The sequence below is a fragment of the Cryptomeria japonica genome, chromosome 8 (assembly GCF_030272615.1).
Source record: "Cryptomeria japonica chromosome 8, Sugi_1.0, whole genome shotgun sequence".
In the NCBI taxonomy this organism is placed as follows: Eukaryota; Viridiplantae; Streptophyta; class Pinopsida; order Cupressales; family Cupressaceae; genus Cryptomeria; species Cryptomeria japonica.
In genome coordinates this window covers 21331477-21349079 of record NC_081412.1, presented here as the reverse complement: position 1 = coordinate 21349079, position 17603 = coordinate 21331477, and the positions used below count along the sequence as shown (strand labels likewise).

The window sequence follows — 17603 nt, the reverse complement described above, 5'->3', positions numbered from 1 at the left end:
CCCTGGAAGCCAAGTCATAATGCTAGCAAATTTGATATATATTTTCATTGAACTGATTTTGATACTGTTATATTCTTCAGATAGAGAATGTGGGCCCCGAGGGGGAAAAGGATGAAACCCGTACAAAAGCACAGAAGGTAAGAATCATTGTTGATGATTTATGATATCCTGAAATAATCAGTTTGATTTTTGCGTTGTCTTTCGAAGGAGAGAATTATACTTCTCTTGGATGGTCATCTCAGGCACAGAAAGAGGAAGATGACAAAATGAGGGCAAATGCAGCAAATGTTGCTGCACGAGCTGCTGTTGGAGGAGATGACATGTTATCAAAGTGGCAATTGATGGCTGAGCAAGCTCGACAGAAGCGTGAAGGTACATCAGATGGAGCATCTAACACCCGAACTAACAGAGATGCAAATAGGAAAAGTGTGGTTGGTGGATTAAAGTCCACAAATGTATCTGATCATCAAGATGCGCCCTCACCTGGTAGGTCATTCTACTTTCAGATTTGTATCTTTAATTCACGTAGCATTCATATTCGATCAATGTTTTGATATAAATATGCCTCAGAAAATAATGTTGGGTAAGATATGTCTTGTGCAGGAATAGTTCGAAATCTGGGGAGAACTTCAGGGCCATTGTCTCAGACCAAGCCTGTGCGCTCAATATGTATCAAAGATGTAATTGCTTTGCTAGAGCGGGAGCCACAAATGACTAAATCAACATTACTTTATCGTTTGTATGAGAGAGGTGTAGATTGCAGTAAGGAGAAAGGGACTGAAATTCAGAATAATGAGAACACACTGCAGTGAAATATGAGGTTCTAGATGTGATCTTGACAACATCTCATCGTAGCAATCCTTGTATGTGGTCAATGTGTGCTACTCTGTACCATGTGTATCATATCTCTGAAGGCCTCTGCATGGATATCTGAGAAAATACAAATGCTGATTTCAAAGCTGTGGCAGATGAATCAAACGTTTATTGATTTGGAGTTGACTTTCTGGACGATGGTTTACAAGCTAACATTTTTTCTTTCAAGGTGTAGTAATATCTAATGATATTTAAAGTTCAAAACATTTTTGACATAATTTTTAATTTTCATGTATAGTTGGAGATTGCACAAAAGCTTTAGTAAAAAGTAGAAAAGTGCTAACAAATCAACTTGTAAGCAAAGAAAGAGCCACAAGTTGGGGGGTCAATTTTTGTGATAATTATGGATAAAGTGTACTTGTGTTGCGAGTCAACTACCTTTTCTTAAAAGACATCTTGAAAAAGAGTTGCAAGTACGTCATTTATTTCATCAGCTATGAGGTGAATCTCCTCCATGAGTTGCATCATCCTGTCTGAAGCTATGTATCATTAGATTTCTAAACTAATTCAATGAGTAGAGGTTGCTATTTCGAGATTTATGGGAAAGGACAATTTGCTTGAGTGTGGATATGATACATTTACATGCTATTTCTTATAACTTAGCAGAGACAATTCATAGTTGAATGCTTATACTGTAGATCAAGCTAGAAGTTGTAGTTTTGTGAAAGTGGAGACAATCAGTGGTTGAATATATATATTATACATTAACCTTGCATTGGTAAAGTGAAATTCAACTGGTTGATTTTGTTGCATGTAATGATCGAAATAAATGATGTGGAGGATTTTTAGATTTTATTTTATTTTATTTTATTTAAGTGCAGAAGTGAGATTACAACGGTAGCAACTTGGTATGGGGCAGTATAATACTAACCAAGCTTGAAGGCATTATGAATTACTAGATAGTTCTTGTGAACGCAGCCTATCACCAGCAAAGATGGAACTCTGCACCATGGAGCCAATTGGCTGCTAAACAGCAATGATGAGACGGTGCTTTCCATTACAGTAGTTATTATTGATTGATAAAAAGAACCTTATGTATTTGTTATTGTTTGTAAGGTTCATAAGTACAGTGGATGCGCAAAAGTACAATTTCATTAGATTAACATTCTGCACTTACCCTCCATCGAATTTCTCATACTGGATTGTTGTATAGTACCAGCCATATATATTAATTGGAAATTTAAGTAAATTGCCTACAAACTATGTTTTATGGCTATTGGTAATTAGTTGATCAATTGATTACTACATTGTTATACTCATTTTAATATTGAGAATATTATAAGAGTATTTATGCTCCAACGGATGTATCAATGAATTGCAATTTAGTATTTCAAATAAAACGAAAATGGGAAACACAAAGTATCTTAAATACACATTGTAATCCTTTGCCTGCATTGCAGGGTAATATTTAGGGTTTTAATTCTAGCATGAAGAATACAATAATTGTGCATTAGAGATCCGTAAATTGGAGGAAGCAAGGCCTTGTTGCTATTCATTACATACATATTCTTAAGGATAAACTGCACGTGCCAACCAAACTAATAAGTACTAAAGGAAATCTGGAGCACACACTCAACAAAGTAGAAGACAGATATACCCTGAAGAACCTGAATTTTGGGAGCGAGCTTTAGCAATTAGTGAGAAAAACACACCCACTTTCCACTATATTATTAATGATAATTACAATCTTATGCATGTTGAGTAAACAACCAGCCTGAAACCGACTTATTTCATTTCCTAAGATCTCTAAAACAACTCTCCTAAGCACTCAACTTTGTTCTTTTGCCTGTTACAATGCTTTTTGAATGCATGGACGCTACTTGAATACAAACAATTCGATTCGATTTTTTCAAATTTTCCTCTGGCATTTAGAAATAATAGACAATATAGTTATCTCAGGAATCTTTGAAGCCTCTAAAAATAGTTTGGAGGATGATTTTGAAGCATTCCTGCATTTTTTTGGTCATTTCTATTGCATGATGAATTTGTCACTTGTTATTAGTGATGAAACTGTCTCCTTACAATAGTGGCAAAACTGTAGCTTTTGGATGAAACTGTCTTGGAAAATACAAAAATCTGCGGCTTTCCAATGGAAACCACTGTTTATTTGATTTAATCCTGTGCTGCTGGCTATCAGTAGGTCCCATAAGTTGTTTAGCCTCGTGAACATTGTTAATAACATACATTCATTCATGCCCATTTGAAACTAGTGATTTCGAATAGAAGCATGAAATAATACTTCCCTAGTTTTCAACCGCCGATGTTTGAAAATTGTGTCAATGTGTCTTCTAAACTTTTTGCCATTTCTCGAATGAAGTCAACTGATCAAACAAGACAAATTTTAGGTAATTGTTAAATTTTTATTATTTTTTAAGGCGCAATTATCACACAAGGAAATGCACATTAGTACTAAGATATTATTATAAATTATTTAGAAGCATATCCAAATGTGCTGGATAAGTCTTGACTAATAACAGACACTAGACAATTTTAAAAACTGAGATCTTTATAAATTAGAAATTCATATATTGTCTACTCGTAATCAAAGCAGGTTAATGTTCGGAAGAAAACAAAACCAAAAAAATAACTTACAATGAGCTCATTCATAATCTTAGAATGAAGGTTGGAAAAACAAATTTCAAAGGAGAATATTGAGAGCAAATTTTGCTAACAACTAGCAAGTTCTACATTGGATCATTTCTTAGATTAATAGAATTCATACCTTTTATCCTTATAATGACTGAAATGTTTTGGGAATGGGGTCTTAAATCTAGAAGTGCAATCTAGGAACGAGGAGAGATGAGCATTGTGATTAATTATTTTCTTTAATTGATATGATTGGATAAGAAGATGCAACAACTAGGTAAAATGATGAAAAATGGAAGAGATTCAAGATAAGCAAATGCATATTGAACAGGAAATTAGCATAGATGTACATATTCGGAAATTAGATACAAAGGAACTTGTATTGAAATTTGGAGCCAAAAGTGTCAGTCAAGTATGCTAGGCACCCTAGACATGGAGGTGCTTCCATAACTAAAATTTCAGTTTTACATTAGGATGCTCTATAGATCATTACCTCCAATATTCAGCCAAAAAGTGTGGGTCAACTGTGCAAATTGTAGACTTAGGGTTTTTTCTTGTTCAAAATTCGAAACTGTGTCTTAGTCTACACTGCACAATTCCATAACTTTAGGTTGTTGCTGTAGTGTCATAAAATTGCGAACCTTGCAATTTCTGACCACATTAGGGTCTTCACGTTGGTGATTCGAATCCCCAAACCTGATCGGAGATTTGAGACTTGCTCAACCCCTGGAAACTGCCTTTTTCTGCCCTTCGTACTACTTGAACCTGCTTCCTGTCCTGAGACAAGGGCAGGACAGGGGCGTGACGCCTGGGAAATTTTTTTCTTGTATCGGCTTGTGACGAAAAATCAATCAATTAACTCTAATTGACGAGTATATAAGTCACATTTTCCCTCCCATATGGATAAGTTCAAATACATGAGATCACCCATTCAAACATTCAAGAGAATTTAAGCATTCAAGCATTCCTTTCCAGCATTGAGCATTCTCAAGTCTCCCTTTAAGGCTAGGTGTTGCATTCAAGTCAAGGATTCAACCATTGAAGCTGAGATCCCTTTCAACATTCAATTCAATACAAGCAAATCTACCTACATTCTATCCACAACCTCTCTTGAGGTGACTTACATTTCAATCTTTTATTTACATTTACTTGCAAGTACTTTCTTTCATCATTTGGTTAATTCCAAAATTGAGGTTTGACCTGAAGACAAACCCCCAATCCCAACCCCTTTTCCTCTTTTTTCTGTGTGTAGGTTGTAGATGCACAACTGTGTTTGTAGATTCAGACTCTATTTACTGAGGCGAAGAAACCCTTTTCGTTTCGTGGATTTTTCGGAGGACCGTGGACACTTTTAGCACGGTCTCGACAACTTTTCCTCAAATTCGTAGGACAACTTCGTCCCGACATATTATAGCCAGATCCAGGTGCACAACTTCATCTCACGCTTCTATCTCGAGTTATAATCAATTCTTTGCTACTTTTACACTTAGTCTTACAACACATAATTCAATCATTTTTCATTCTAAAAGAGGGGTTAGCTTGTCATTTCTATCCCATTATCAATTCATTTAGTATTCAATATCTACACTAAGAGATTGGATCTACTGAATTCCCCCCGCTTTTAAATGTAATGTGAATAAGGTGTTTGAAGGGAAATCCGCAATGAAACTTTCATCTCTCCTCGGAGGGAAGAAAAGCTTTCCTCTTGCTCTCCCCATCATTCACCTTTTCCACCATTACATTTTGGTGGACTTGACGTCTTACATGCTTTATTATGAAAATCATTGCATATTTTTCATTTACAAGTTTAATTTTTCTGCAAACTTAGCGGTTTATTCATTCAAAATCCTACTTTTTAAAATTGAAATTGAACTTGTGTTTTGCAAAAAATGCTATCTATTGTTTTAGATCTGAAAATTGTCGTGTTTGTAAAATTCAATTTATTCATCAATTTGCAAATCAAATTCACAAAATTAAGAGGTTAATTGTCAAAACCCTAAAAATCATCTTGAAATTGTGCAAAAATCAAATTTCCATTCAATTTTCAGATTTGTGATTGTTTTCAGACTTATCTTCTGTCCTAAAATTCAAATTTTCAATTTCCCTCCTTTTTTAAAATTCAAAATTTCAAAAATTAAGTGGTTAGGTCCTAAAACCCTAATTTTCAAATTTAATTAGATTTTTTGCAAATTTCAATCAATTTCAGTTTTCTAAATATTTTTCAAGGTGTCCCTATCCATTAAATTTGACTCTTTTCAAAATTTCAATTCAATTACTCATTTTTTTCAAAACCCTAATAGGGTCCTATTTTCACATTCAACCCTTCATTTCGCCTATCTAGAGATCGTAAACTTCACCAATTTTTTTGGGTTCTCATTAAAATCATCGTAACTTTCATCCCTGAAAAATTTCGAAAAAAGTTGGTTGGATCGTGTGCAGTTTCAACACGATCCCTGGCTTTTTTCTCGAAATTTCGGGAGACTGTTATGACCATATTTAATAGCTTAAATCCATAAAATTGGCTGATTTTGTCGATTTTTAATCCCTCTAAAATAAAAAATACTTTCAAAATTCAACATTTCAAATTTCAAGATTTTTAAAAAAATTAAGTAGTTAATTATAATCTGTCCCGATTTTAAAATTTTTGATTTTATCAATTTTAAAATTAAGTTGTATCCCATTGGCCCTAATTTTAAATTCCAATTTCCTTTCATTTATCATCACAATTATTTTTGGAAATTGTGTCAGTTTCTTCTTCCAACAAAGTCAAATTGTTTAATCATTATTTTCTCAAATTTTGCATTATTCAATTTTTGGGCACGCTGTTCCTATTATTCAAAATTCAAATTCAAAATTTCCATTTTTCCCTCGAGTGCATGAGTTTCACCACTATTACTCCTACCTACACTATCCCCATTAGATGAAGCATTAGAATTAAGACTTCCCAAATGCTAATTCTTCTTTAATGAGGATAATGCTAATTCTTCCCACCCTAATCATGCCCCTATCTATCCAATTGATGAATCCCATGATGAACAAGAAGAAGCTTTGACTAGAATTTCCATAGATCAACTTTCAAAATTGGACAATCAATTTGATAACTTTCAACAATGGATGTCCCAAGAGTACCCTAATAGTGAAGCTCTTCCATTAATTGAAGGCCTTAAACGCATGATTCAAAGTGATAAGAATGGAATTGATATATTGCGTGGCATTGCTCATATTGTTGATTCTAATGTCATGCCTATCAAGAGTTGTGCTGAGAATTTAGGTTATTCACAACCTTTGAATCAAATCAATTCTTCTATTTCTTTGACCACTCCAATGGCTAGTATTCCTACCTCCACTTCAAACATCATGGCTACATCAACTCAAAATATCATTCCTACAACAATTAGTCATGGGGGCAATCCCTCTTCTTCATTTAATCCTCCATCTTTACCTATGTCTTCCATAAGTATTCCTATTATCCCTCAACCTATCAATGTGACACAAGGGGTCAATTCATTCAACAATTTTATTCCTCCTTTAAGTGTCCCATTTCCTACTCAATCATCACCTATGACTACTTATCATAATGTCCCACCGCCTTATTCTCAATCCATGCCTTCCTTCAATAACATCACACCACCTTCTCAATCAACCATGTCTAACATCAATTCTTCTACTGAAGCCACATTAACAATCTTGCTCAAACCGTGCCTTTCTTACAACAACAAATTGCTTCCATGAGTCAATCCAAGTTTAGTGTGTTCACATTTGATGTTCCGAGCCCACTTTCTCTTGATATTGTTAAAGCCGTCCAACCTAAGCATGTTGAGGTCCCTCAATTGGAACTCCATAATGGAAAAGGTGATCCTCTCACACATGTTAAAACATTTCAAACCTTGTGTACTGATTTTGTTTATGATCAAAGATTACTTGCAAAATTGTTTACAAGAACACTAAGAGATAAGGCTTTACAATGGTATTGCTCTTTGCCTTCTTATTCTATCACTTATTTTCAACAATTAGCAAACGCTTTCATTCAACAATTTCAAAACAACATTGGTCCTACAATCACTTTGATTGATTTAATGCATTGTAAAAAAGGTGTTATAGAAAAAGTGACTTATTTCATTGGCAGATATAAGCATTTGTATGCTCCAATTTCTTTTCCCGTACCTGATAGTGATATTCAAAGAATTTTCATTTCTAATTTGCAAAAAAATATCAGGGAAAAACTTCTTTTGTCTGAGTTTACTTCCTTTCCGTAGTTGTGCGCAACACTCCACAATTATCAAATGGCTGTGAGTCAAATGGAGCAATCTACTCCTATCGCTTCAAGTGATAAGGGGGAGAGTGCTCAACAACTGTTTGCGAAGTCCAAAACAACAAAAAGCTTCATCAAGTTCAATGATACAAGCAACAACAACAACATGAATGCTACAACAGGTGTGCCTCCTATTTCCAAATTCTTTAAAAGATAAAGACAATTTACTCATTTGAATGAATCTTTACATAGTATTATGTCTTAGTTGTTACAAAGAAATGTTATCACACTTCCTCCTATCAAACCAGTTGACCCATCTAAGCTTGCATCCCCTTATTTTGATAGCAATTCCTTTTGTCAATTTCATCACCAGCCTGGTCATGATACTGAGAAATGTTTTGCATTGAAAAGTAAGATTCAAGATTTGATTGATAATAATATTATATCCATGGCAAGTGTGAATGACAAGGGAAACAAATCACTAGCTCCTCCTAATCAAAATCTTAAGATTTTCACTGATCCTTTGCCTTCTCATACCTCTAACGTGATTGAGACTGAACATACCTCTTTATCTCCTTCTGATCTTACTACCACAAGTCCGAACTTGATGAACATGGTAGAGAAACAAGAGACACCTACGGATCCTTGTATTACATTCAACCCTCGTGAGACCATTAGGGCACCCGATGGGCCTTTATACATAATTGCGAAGGTTAAGGACATACCTTGCCGTGGTGCTCTTGTTGATCCCTCTTGCATGGTTAATATCATCACTGAGGAGTATCTCTTCACTTTACGATTGCATAAATCGATCTATGATGACTCTAATGTGGTTGTGAAGTTATTTGATGGATTCTCTTGTCCTACCATTGGTTCTATCACTCTTCCTGTTGAAGTTCACACTAAATCTATGGATGTCAACTTTGCTATCATTCTTTCTTTCGAGCAATTCTGTGTGAAGTTGGGCTACCCTTGGCTATCTTGCATGAAGGCTATTGGTTCTCCAATTCATAAGTCTTTGAAATTTCCTCACAATGGAGAAATCATAACCGTGAACTATAAGCTTATTTCGCCCATCTGAAAGAAGCCCTAGTGTTCCTATTGATCTCTTTTGGCCTAAGCAATTTCAATCTCTTCCACAAAGGAGTGACGCTCTTTCCCAATCTTATAAAAAATGGAAGAAAGATATCATCTTATCCTTGAGTCAACCTAGATCCTCAACACTTGACATTCCCACCCTTCTTGAAGATGAAATCTTTCCCTTCACGGATAGGACTAATCTCCCTCCTAATGAAAATCCTCAACCTATTCTTATGGATGTGACTATGCCTTCTCCTTAGAATAACAACAATATTCCTCCTAAGGTTAGACCTGTACCACCTCCCCATGATGGACCTAGTCTCCTTCCTACACCTAATATTCCTCCTTTATATGGTGCAGTTCCACCTCCTTGCTCTTATAGAGAGAAGAGGCCCGCCTCTCCTCTTGTCCAACCTAAAAGACCTCAACCGAAGCCTTCAAATATCAAAGAGGTGACTGTTCCTCCTTTCATAAATATTCCTCCTCTTTCTCAGTCTTCCACTGAGACTCGACTAAATCATTGTGTAAGAGACCACCGACGAAGGCGTCGTGCTCGAGCTCGTGAAGTTGTTCCTCAACCCATTCAATCTTCCAAGACTCCAATAGTTGATATGATTCCCTTTTCTCCTAAGCAAGATGTTGAACCCACATCTCCGAATCATAAGTTGCACAAAACATGTGATGGTTTTACTTCTATTTGTGTTCTTGCTCCTCTTTCTATAAATCTTGAAGAAGAAATGAGTGAAAATGTTATTCATGATGGCAATACAACTCTTAATGCTTCTGATAGTGACTATGAATATGTTGATGTGGACAAGCATTTATCAACTGAATTTTCACAAACCCTAATCCTAGCTCCTAGAATTGAACAAAGTGAGTTACCACATGAGCATAGTCCTTGTTTGGATCTTGTGATAGCTCCATATTCTGTGCTTGATGTCACTCCTCTAGCATGTTGTTCGCCTTCCCGAAATAGTGATCAACAAGATCGGGAGGCGGATGTCATGCTAGATTAGCAATATTAGCATTGTAGATCTTCTTCTATCTCTCCTTTCTTGCTCTTTTGTGACCATTCTTCTATGTGCATCCCTGTTCTTCTATTTTTCCCTCAATGTCTACTTGAGGATGATGCAAAGCATTGAGATCTCTTTTTGGTCTCTTTCATGTTGACTCGAAAGATATCCTCTCTTCCCTTTCTTCTAAGGTAGTGTCCTTTCTTTGGGGAATGACGATTATTATATGGACACATACATATATGATATACATGAGTTATCATACAACATATTGACCCTGAGGAAAGTGAAGCTACCTCATGTTTTATGTTCATTATCCTTGGGTTTATTCCTCGAGTGGGGGCTAAATCCTTGTGATGACGCACTCCCTCTCTTCTCTCTCTCTTGGGTGTATCCTACCTTAAACCAATTTCTCCTGATAAGGCACATATGATCACTTTAACGTGGGGGCATACACTCCACTCATAAATTTCCTTTTCGATACTTAGAATTGTTTAGTGAACTCAACTTTGCTTTATAATTTTGGTATCTTTTTTGTGACTCATAGTGAGGGGAACCTTGCTACTTGCAGTCATGGTTTTCCCTTCTCGATCTTCCCTTTTACTTTGTCAATCGATTTCGTAAGATCCTTAGTCCACTGGGGGCTTGGTGCATCTTGCCTCCTTGACGTGGTAGAAGTCTTTCAATCTTGTTTCCTTGTACTTTACCAGCAGTATTAGCACACGCTTATACTCCCGCTAAAGTGAGGGCTAAATGTAGTGTCATAAAATTGCGACCCTTGAAATTTGAGACCACTTTAGGGTCTTCACGTTGGCGATTCAAATCGCTAACCCTGGTCATACACCCGAGACTTGCTCAACCCCCCAAAACTGTCTTTTTCTGCCCTCCGCACTGCCTCAACCTGCTTCTTGTCTTGAGACAAGGGTAGGACAGGGGCATAGTGCCCCTGTCCCCCCTAGGATAGGGCATGCCACCCTTGTCCTTGCCCTATTCTTGGGCCCCCTCTGTCCTATCTTTGCATTGGAATTGGCATAAAGCGGGAAAAACTTTCCTTGTGTTGGCCTGTGACAAAAAATCAGTCAATTAACCCTAATTGATGAGTATATAAGTCGAATTTTCCCTCCCATTTGAATAAGTTTAGATACATGAGATCACACATTCAAGCATTCCTTTCCAACATTGAGCATTCTCAAGTCTCCGTTCAAGGCTAGGTGTTGCATTCAAGTCAAGGATTCAACCATTGAAGAGGATATCCCTTTCAACATTCAATTCAATACAAACAAATCTATCTACATTCTATCCACAACATCCCTTGAGGTGACTTAAATTTCAATCTTTCATTTACATTTACTTGCAAGTACTTTCTTTCATCATTTGGTTAATTCCAAAATTAGGGTTTGACCTGAGGGCGAACCCCCAATCCCAACCCCTTTTCCTCTCTTTTCTGTGTGTAGGTTGTAGGTGCACAATTGTGTTTGCAGATTCAGACTCCATTTGTAGAGGCAGAGAAACCCTTTTTCGTTTCGTGGATTTTTCGGAGGACCATGGACACTTTCAGCATGGTCTCGACAACTTTTCCTCAAACTCACAAGGCAGCCTCGTCTCGACATATTATAGCTAGATCCAGGTGCACAACTTCATCTCACGCTTCTATCTCGAGTTATAATCAGTTCTTTGCTACTTTGACACTTAGGCTTACAACACATAATTCAATCATTTTCCATTCTAAAAGAGGGGTTAGCTTGTCATTTCTATCCCATTATCAATTCATTGAGTATTTAATATCTTCCCTAAGAGATTGGATCTAGTGAATTCCCCCCTCTTTTAAATGTGATGTGAATAAGGTGTTTGAAGGGAAATCCGCAGTGAAACTTTCATCTCTCCTTGGAGGGAAGAAAAGCTTTCCTCTTGATCTCCCCATCATTCACATTTTCCACCATTACAGTTGAATATGTAACCTACACATAGAGAAGAGGGAGAAATGTTGTTTTGTATAGGGGCTTGCCTAACTCAAACCCCATGTTAGTGTTTCCACTTCCACTATAACAATGTTGGATGAAATAGAGCTTACCCCTGGTAGGGCAGAGGATGAAAACCTTAAAGGAAACACTTGAATTGATAAATGATAACCTTTGATGTGAAGCTCCTTGCCTTGAAGCCTCACACAAAAGTTGATGATGCTTGATAGGTGTTAATGCACAACTTTATCACGGAGGAACACAACTTGATCATGATTGCTGAATTTGAATGCTTGATTTTAGATTTTTTCCTCAATTTCGTCAAAGATGATTGATTGGATGCTCAATTGGGACGTTTGATGTGAAGAGATGTATGTGATAGGAGCTCAAATGAGAGAGGGAGTTGTATTTATACACAACTTGCACCACTTTGGGTTTAATTTCTAAAGAAGGACAACATTGGGGAGCCCTTTCTTGCTACTAGCAAAGCCAACCATTATGATATCAAATTTAGGGCCAAACTAGCTAGAACATGGTGGTAAGCACCATAGTCCAGTAGGTCTATGGTTCTAGGTGCCACAATCATAGCATTCTGGGCTAGAAAAAAGTTTAGTGAGTAGAGGATTGTGCTAAGCTTATGGAAATGGCCATGGTAGAGCACAATTACACATGAATTAGGGACATGCGGGACAACCACCAAAGTGAGCCCAAAATAAGTGTGAATTTATAGAGGGATACAATTTACGACAATAAATTTAGCCCCCACTTCAACAAGAGTATGACCTTATGCTCATACTCTCAATAAAGTATATGATAGCATAGAAAGTCTTTCATTGAAATATTAAAGAGACAAGACGATACTAATCCCCTTGGACTTAGGATCTTATCAATATAAAATATCAAGATAAAAGGAGTCACATGATTAGCGTAGGTCACAGATAGACATTGAACATGGAAGAAAACATAAGAGTATGATATCATAAGAATAGTATGGTCCATAGGAAGCTTACTAGGAGCCATAAAGCAAGAGGCATTCCATCTAGGACTTGCAAGGAATGCTTACTAGGAGTCATGTTTAGAAAAAAGAGAGTCAAATAGGTCTAGCAAGGTGCATTATGCTAGTTGATTCATGCTAAGCTGAAGGTCTCAAATAGGTCTAGCAAGGTGTGTTATGCTAGGTGAGTTTCATGCCAACGGAGATTACAAAACAAAACCTCTATTTGGTAGGTAATTTGAAAATGTGACTACAAAATGGGTGATGCAGTGTGCATCGGGAAAAATCATGGTGTGTGGTCAAAGTGTACAAACCAATCTCATGGTGTGTGCACAAAGTGTAACATATAGCAGTGTATGAGTGATTGTTTATGCCTTACTAGGAGCAATTGATTTAAGGTAGCATGCATACATCCAAAAGAAAAGAGACGTTGCAACAATGAAATACCCCCAAACATACTCACATCAAAGGCGAGAGTCATATGACATGAAGAAGCACATAAGGGATCCACAATATGTGGTTAGCATATGCATTAGATAAATCATGTATATCAAGTATGATTGTTTTGAATTGATCTCATCTCCCAAATGTAGCAAAACTACAAGCACAATGGAAGAAGAGCACATAAGATGAACAAAGGGTATTTTTGGGCCACATTGGAAGAGACCAAAAAGATCTAAATGCTTTGCATCATCTCCAAATAGATAACACAAAATGATAATTACAAAAAATACACATTTACAACATAGAAAAGAATGATGATACAACTAGAGTAATGTTATTACAAGGTCAATTTCTTTGTATCCTTGTGCAAATGGAGAAATAAGGGTCTTCTAAAGAGAGCTTAACAAACAAAAAGGCACACCAAAAAGTATAGTACACGAGATCACATTACATGCATGCAAACACACATAACAAGTGTCTATTGTATGAATGAGATAGTCTAGCAAATCATCCACCTCCCAATCTTGCTCAACCATTTATGGATGGAAGACAAAATTCAAAAGGAGCTACAACTTGTATGGTAGACAAAGCTACATCTAGTGCCAAACATGGACCATGCTTTAATGATGGATAACAATGTGTGTTATTAAGAGCTTAAGTTAATACTTCTAAAAATATCAAAGTTAAATCAACATTAACATTATCAAAAATTTCAACATGATCAAAATCATCATATAAATGTGTATAAATTTCTCACAATAGGAGATTTGATAGGAGGAGAACAAGACAAATCATTTGGAATCGCCAACTCTATCTTTTAACGAGGTTGGTCAAGGTAAGGATCCTCCATAGGCATGGTAGATGGTAAGAAAGGTTGAGAAGGTGGGATCAAATCAACATTCAACTGATTTCAAGCTCATGAACCTTAGCACGACATCTCAGTTGATATTATCTCACACTATGATTTTGTTGGTTACGAGTTGAGGCTTTTGTAGGAGTTTGGGGATCACTCAACATCGACACATCTCGTTCCTTGTCTTTAGGAACATAAGGAGCCACTAAAGTTTGAGAGATAGGAGTTGTTGAGAATTTACCTCTTTGTCCTTTATACGATTGTCGAGGTTAGGAGTAGGAAGGATTCCCAGTTTAGGATGTGGTTCTTTCATTACTTGTTGGGTAGGAAAAGCTACTTCTATATCCATAAATGACAAAGGATCCTTAGGGGTAGTAGTCGAAAGGGATCTGAAAGGATTACCTGAGGATAAGTCAACTATTCTATTGTCTTTAAACTATTGATAGGAAAGGAATTGCATATCCTGACGAGATTTGAGTTGTTGAGGTTTTTGAAGCCAAAAGTAATCAAGGGTAAAGTTTCCAATATTAGCTAAGGGCTAGAAAGACTATGATGTATAGTTATGAATTTTCCTTTGAAGGGGAATTTCAAACTCTTATGGACTGTGGAAGGGACTACCTTCATATAAATGTGAGCCAAAGATGACCCAAGTTCACACAAAATTGGTCTAAGGTAGGGATAATTGTAAGAGGAACATCTAAGAATTTAGAACCAACTTCAACGAGAAGGGTGATTGAACATATGGTTGGAAAAGTGAAACCATCATTAACCTTGATTAAGACATTGAATTTATTGTATGTGTTTTGATATAATTCATGTGTATACATATATTATTCTATAATAACATTTACCATACATAATGGATCAATAAGAACTCCACGTGAGAGTTTATTTTTTTAATTTTCGTAGTAATGTATATTGGACTATCACTTAGGTAAAGCTGATATTAGGTTCACGTTTAAGCTTAGGTTTCTTTTGGTCAATTAAATTCACAACATTGTTGGCTTCATTGGGTATGCCATCAATGGGTATATGGCTATCATCATTATGCTCAACAATGTTGGTGGAATAGGAAGGCAAAGGATTGGTAAATATTTGCAAGTCTTGATTGGGTGGTGCTATGAATTTATTCCCTTTATCATTCACACCATCCACCAAAATAGCATTAGAATTGATGAGGTCTTGAATTTCATTTTTAGATGCATACATCTCTGTGTCATGTTTGGATTGATGATGACATTGATAAAAGACTTTTGAGTTGAAGGAAGGAGATAAAGGTTTTGAGGTATCTATGGGATAGAAAGGGGGAAGTCAAATTTTTGTTAATGAATTTAAGCATAATGGTATGCAAGGACTCATAAATCAATACAAAGTTGTGATTCTTGAACAATTTACAAGAAAAGTGAGCTACAACATGAGGTGTTGTGACTGCAACTTGAGTGTCAATGTTGCTAGAATAATGAGTTTTGTTTATCTTGATGAAGTTTTTGTTTTGTTTTTTAAAGCCTTGGTATGTTTGATGACACCTTCAAACTTATTAACTAGAATCAAAGATGAAGAACCTTCATATTGACTAACTTGAAGTTGTTATTTACGAAGTGTTGTGCACAAGTGTTTGAAAGATGGATTTAAAAAAAAAAAATCCTTTTTCTAATATGTGATTGCAAGTTATAAAAAAAAAATCTTAAAATATCAACATTAGGAAAACAATAAGAAATTTATGAATACAAATGTTGATATCTACCAATGAAATCAGTCAAATTTTCTTTAACAACTTGTTTACAATGCAATTAATCAATCAATGCAACTTGTGGCCCAATGTTTTTGATTGATAAAATCAACAAAACAAGGGTGTTGTCCCTTTATACAAACAACCCATAGGCAACCAAAAAAATTCAGCAAAACAAGGGTGCTGACCCTATACAAACCCAAGTCGAACAAACCATTAATAACAAGTCACAAGACCACTATTAAAAACAAAGGCCAAACAAACTTTCGACAACACACTAGAAAAACAACTAGGAACCCTTTGAAAGAGTGGGAAGAACACCCACCACTCGAGGGGAATAAATACCTTTACGACTATGACAAACAATAGTCCAAGCAATACTATAAGAACCATCATTACAAGTGGGATCAAAGGGGGAGTCCCATTAGAAGGTATGCCAATACATGGAGCAAAAGGTTGCTGTAGGACAAGATAAACAAGTGGAGTAGAAGGTTTTTGTAGAACAAGAGCAACAATGTTGAATGTGCTAACACACAAGACAACTAAGAGAGGGCGTGAATCGGTTTAAAAAAAATCTTAAATCTTTTCCTTTAAATCATATTTGCAACAACTTAACCTTAACACTTAATCCACATAAAGATATGAGCACGAAAGAACATGAAAAGAAAAACACACCATCCACAATGAAACACTAGATTTTATGTGCAAAACCCTATTAGGGGAAAAATCATAGAGAAGCTATTCTCAATATATGAACACCTATTAGGGTGACACTGGTTAAGGTGATTTTTACTAGAAAAGCTCACTGCCCGAGAGAAAGAAAGAAAGAAAGAAGGCTCACTATTGAAGGGCTCACTGTCTAAATGAAGAAGAATAAAAGAGAAAGAATCCACCATTGATGCACCTCAACAACTGTAAGATCTGTAGATACCTTTGACTCACTTCTTTCGGTAACTAACACATGAAAGTCCACACTGCTCAACAATTTTAACCTGTTGGCATTATGTGAACCAGTATGAGGACATGATGACTGTTGGCATTATGTGAACCGGTATGAGGACAGGAACCGGTATGAGGACATGATGACATTGTATGTTGTCATTGATGTCAATATGCTGAAGAAGAGAGAATCGGTATGTTACCAAGAACCGGTATATGTGAGAACCGGTATAACATTGTGAACCGGTATATGTGCCAAAGTGAAGCAGTATGTTTGTTCAAGGTGAACCGGCATGTTGATATGAGAACCAGTACATGGAAGTTTTGTATGACTACCGGTTGGTAGTCTCAACTTCAGGGTTTCCGGTTGAAGTGCTTCAAGCCTGTGTGACTCAACCGGTGACTTTATGTGATGAGTTAGCATTGTAACAAAGAACAGATCGCGTTGCCACATCAGCCTTGTGCGCATGAAGGATCTTGCATGAAGGAGATTGTTCCTATCTACCTCAGGAATGTGTGAAGTCTATAAACGATGATAACGCGTGATGGGTTATCAACCGCCATGAAAGCAGTGGAAAATGAACGATGGAGAATGTCTTGAGATCGGTTCAAGATTGTTGCATTTAATGCAATGTGCTCAACGGTCAGGACTGAACCGTTTGAATTGCTTAACCTAACAGGTTTAGGGTTTAGGGTTTATGCTACTGACCTATCTGTTTCCTATAAGGTCGATGTTGTGTTTCTTTCTGAAGTTGTTGGCAAAAGTTGTGCGTGTGTGTATCCAAGTGAAGAGATATGTGATTCTTGCTAGACCAGAGGAGAGAAGTGATACCTGCATAGTGTGAGTGCAGAAGGTGAAGAGGAGCTAAAGCGGATCTGCAT

At 36.5% G+C, this 17603-nt stretch overlaps 1 protein-coding gene across 8 annotated transcripts in view; it reads left to right on the top strand.

Moving 5' to 3' along the window:
* The window catches only part of LOC131067681 (transcription initiation factor TFIID subunit 4b), a 76057-nt gene extending 74645 nt beyond the window's left edge, over nt 1-1412 (top strand). For all 8 annotated transcript variants that reach the window (XM_058002797.2, XM_058002794.2, XM_058002795.2 and 5 more), the window contains 3 exons: nt 81-137; nt 243-486; nt 604-1412. In XM_058002797.2, the coding sequence (XP_057858780.1) occupies nt 81-137; nt 243-486; nt 604-812 (510 nt within the window). In that variant the 3' untranslated portion in view covers nt 813-1412. The remainder of the gene's footprint in view (nt 1-80; nt 138-242; nt 487-603) is intronic.
* The last annotated feature ends 16191 nt before the right edge of the window (nt 1413-17603 follow it).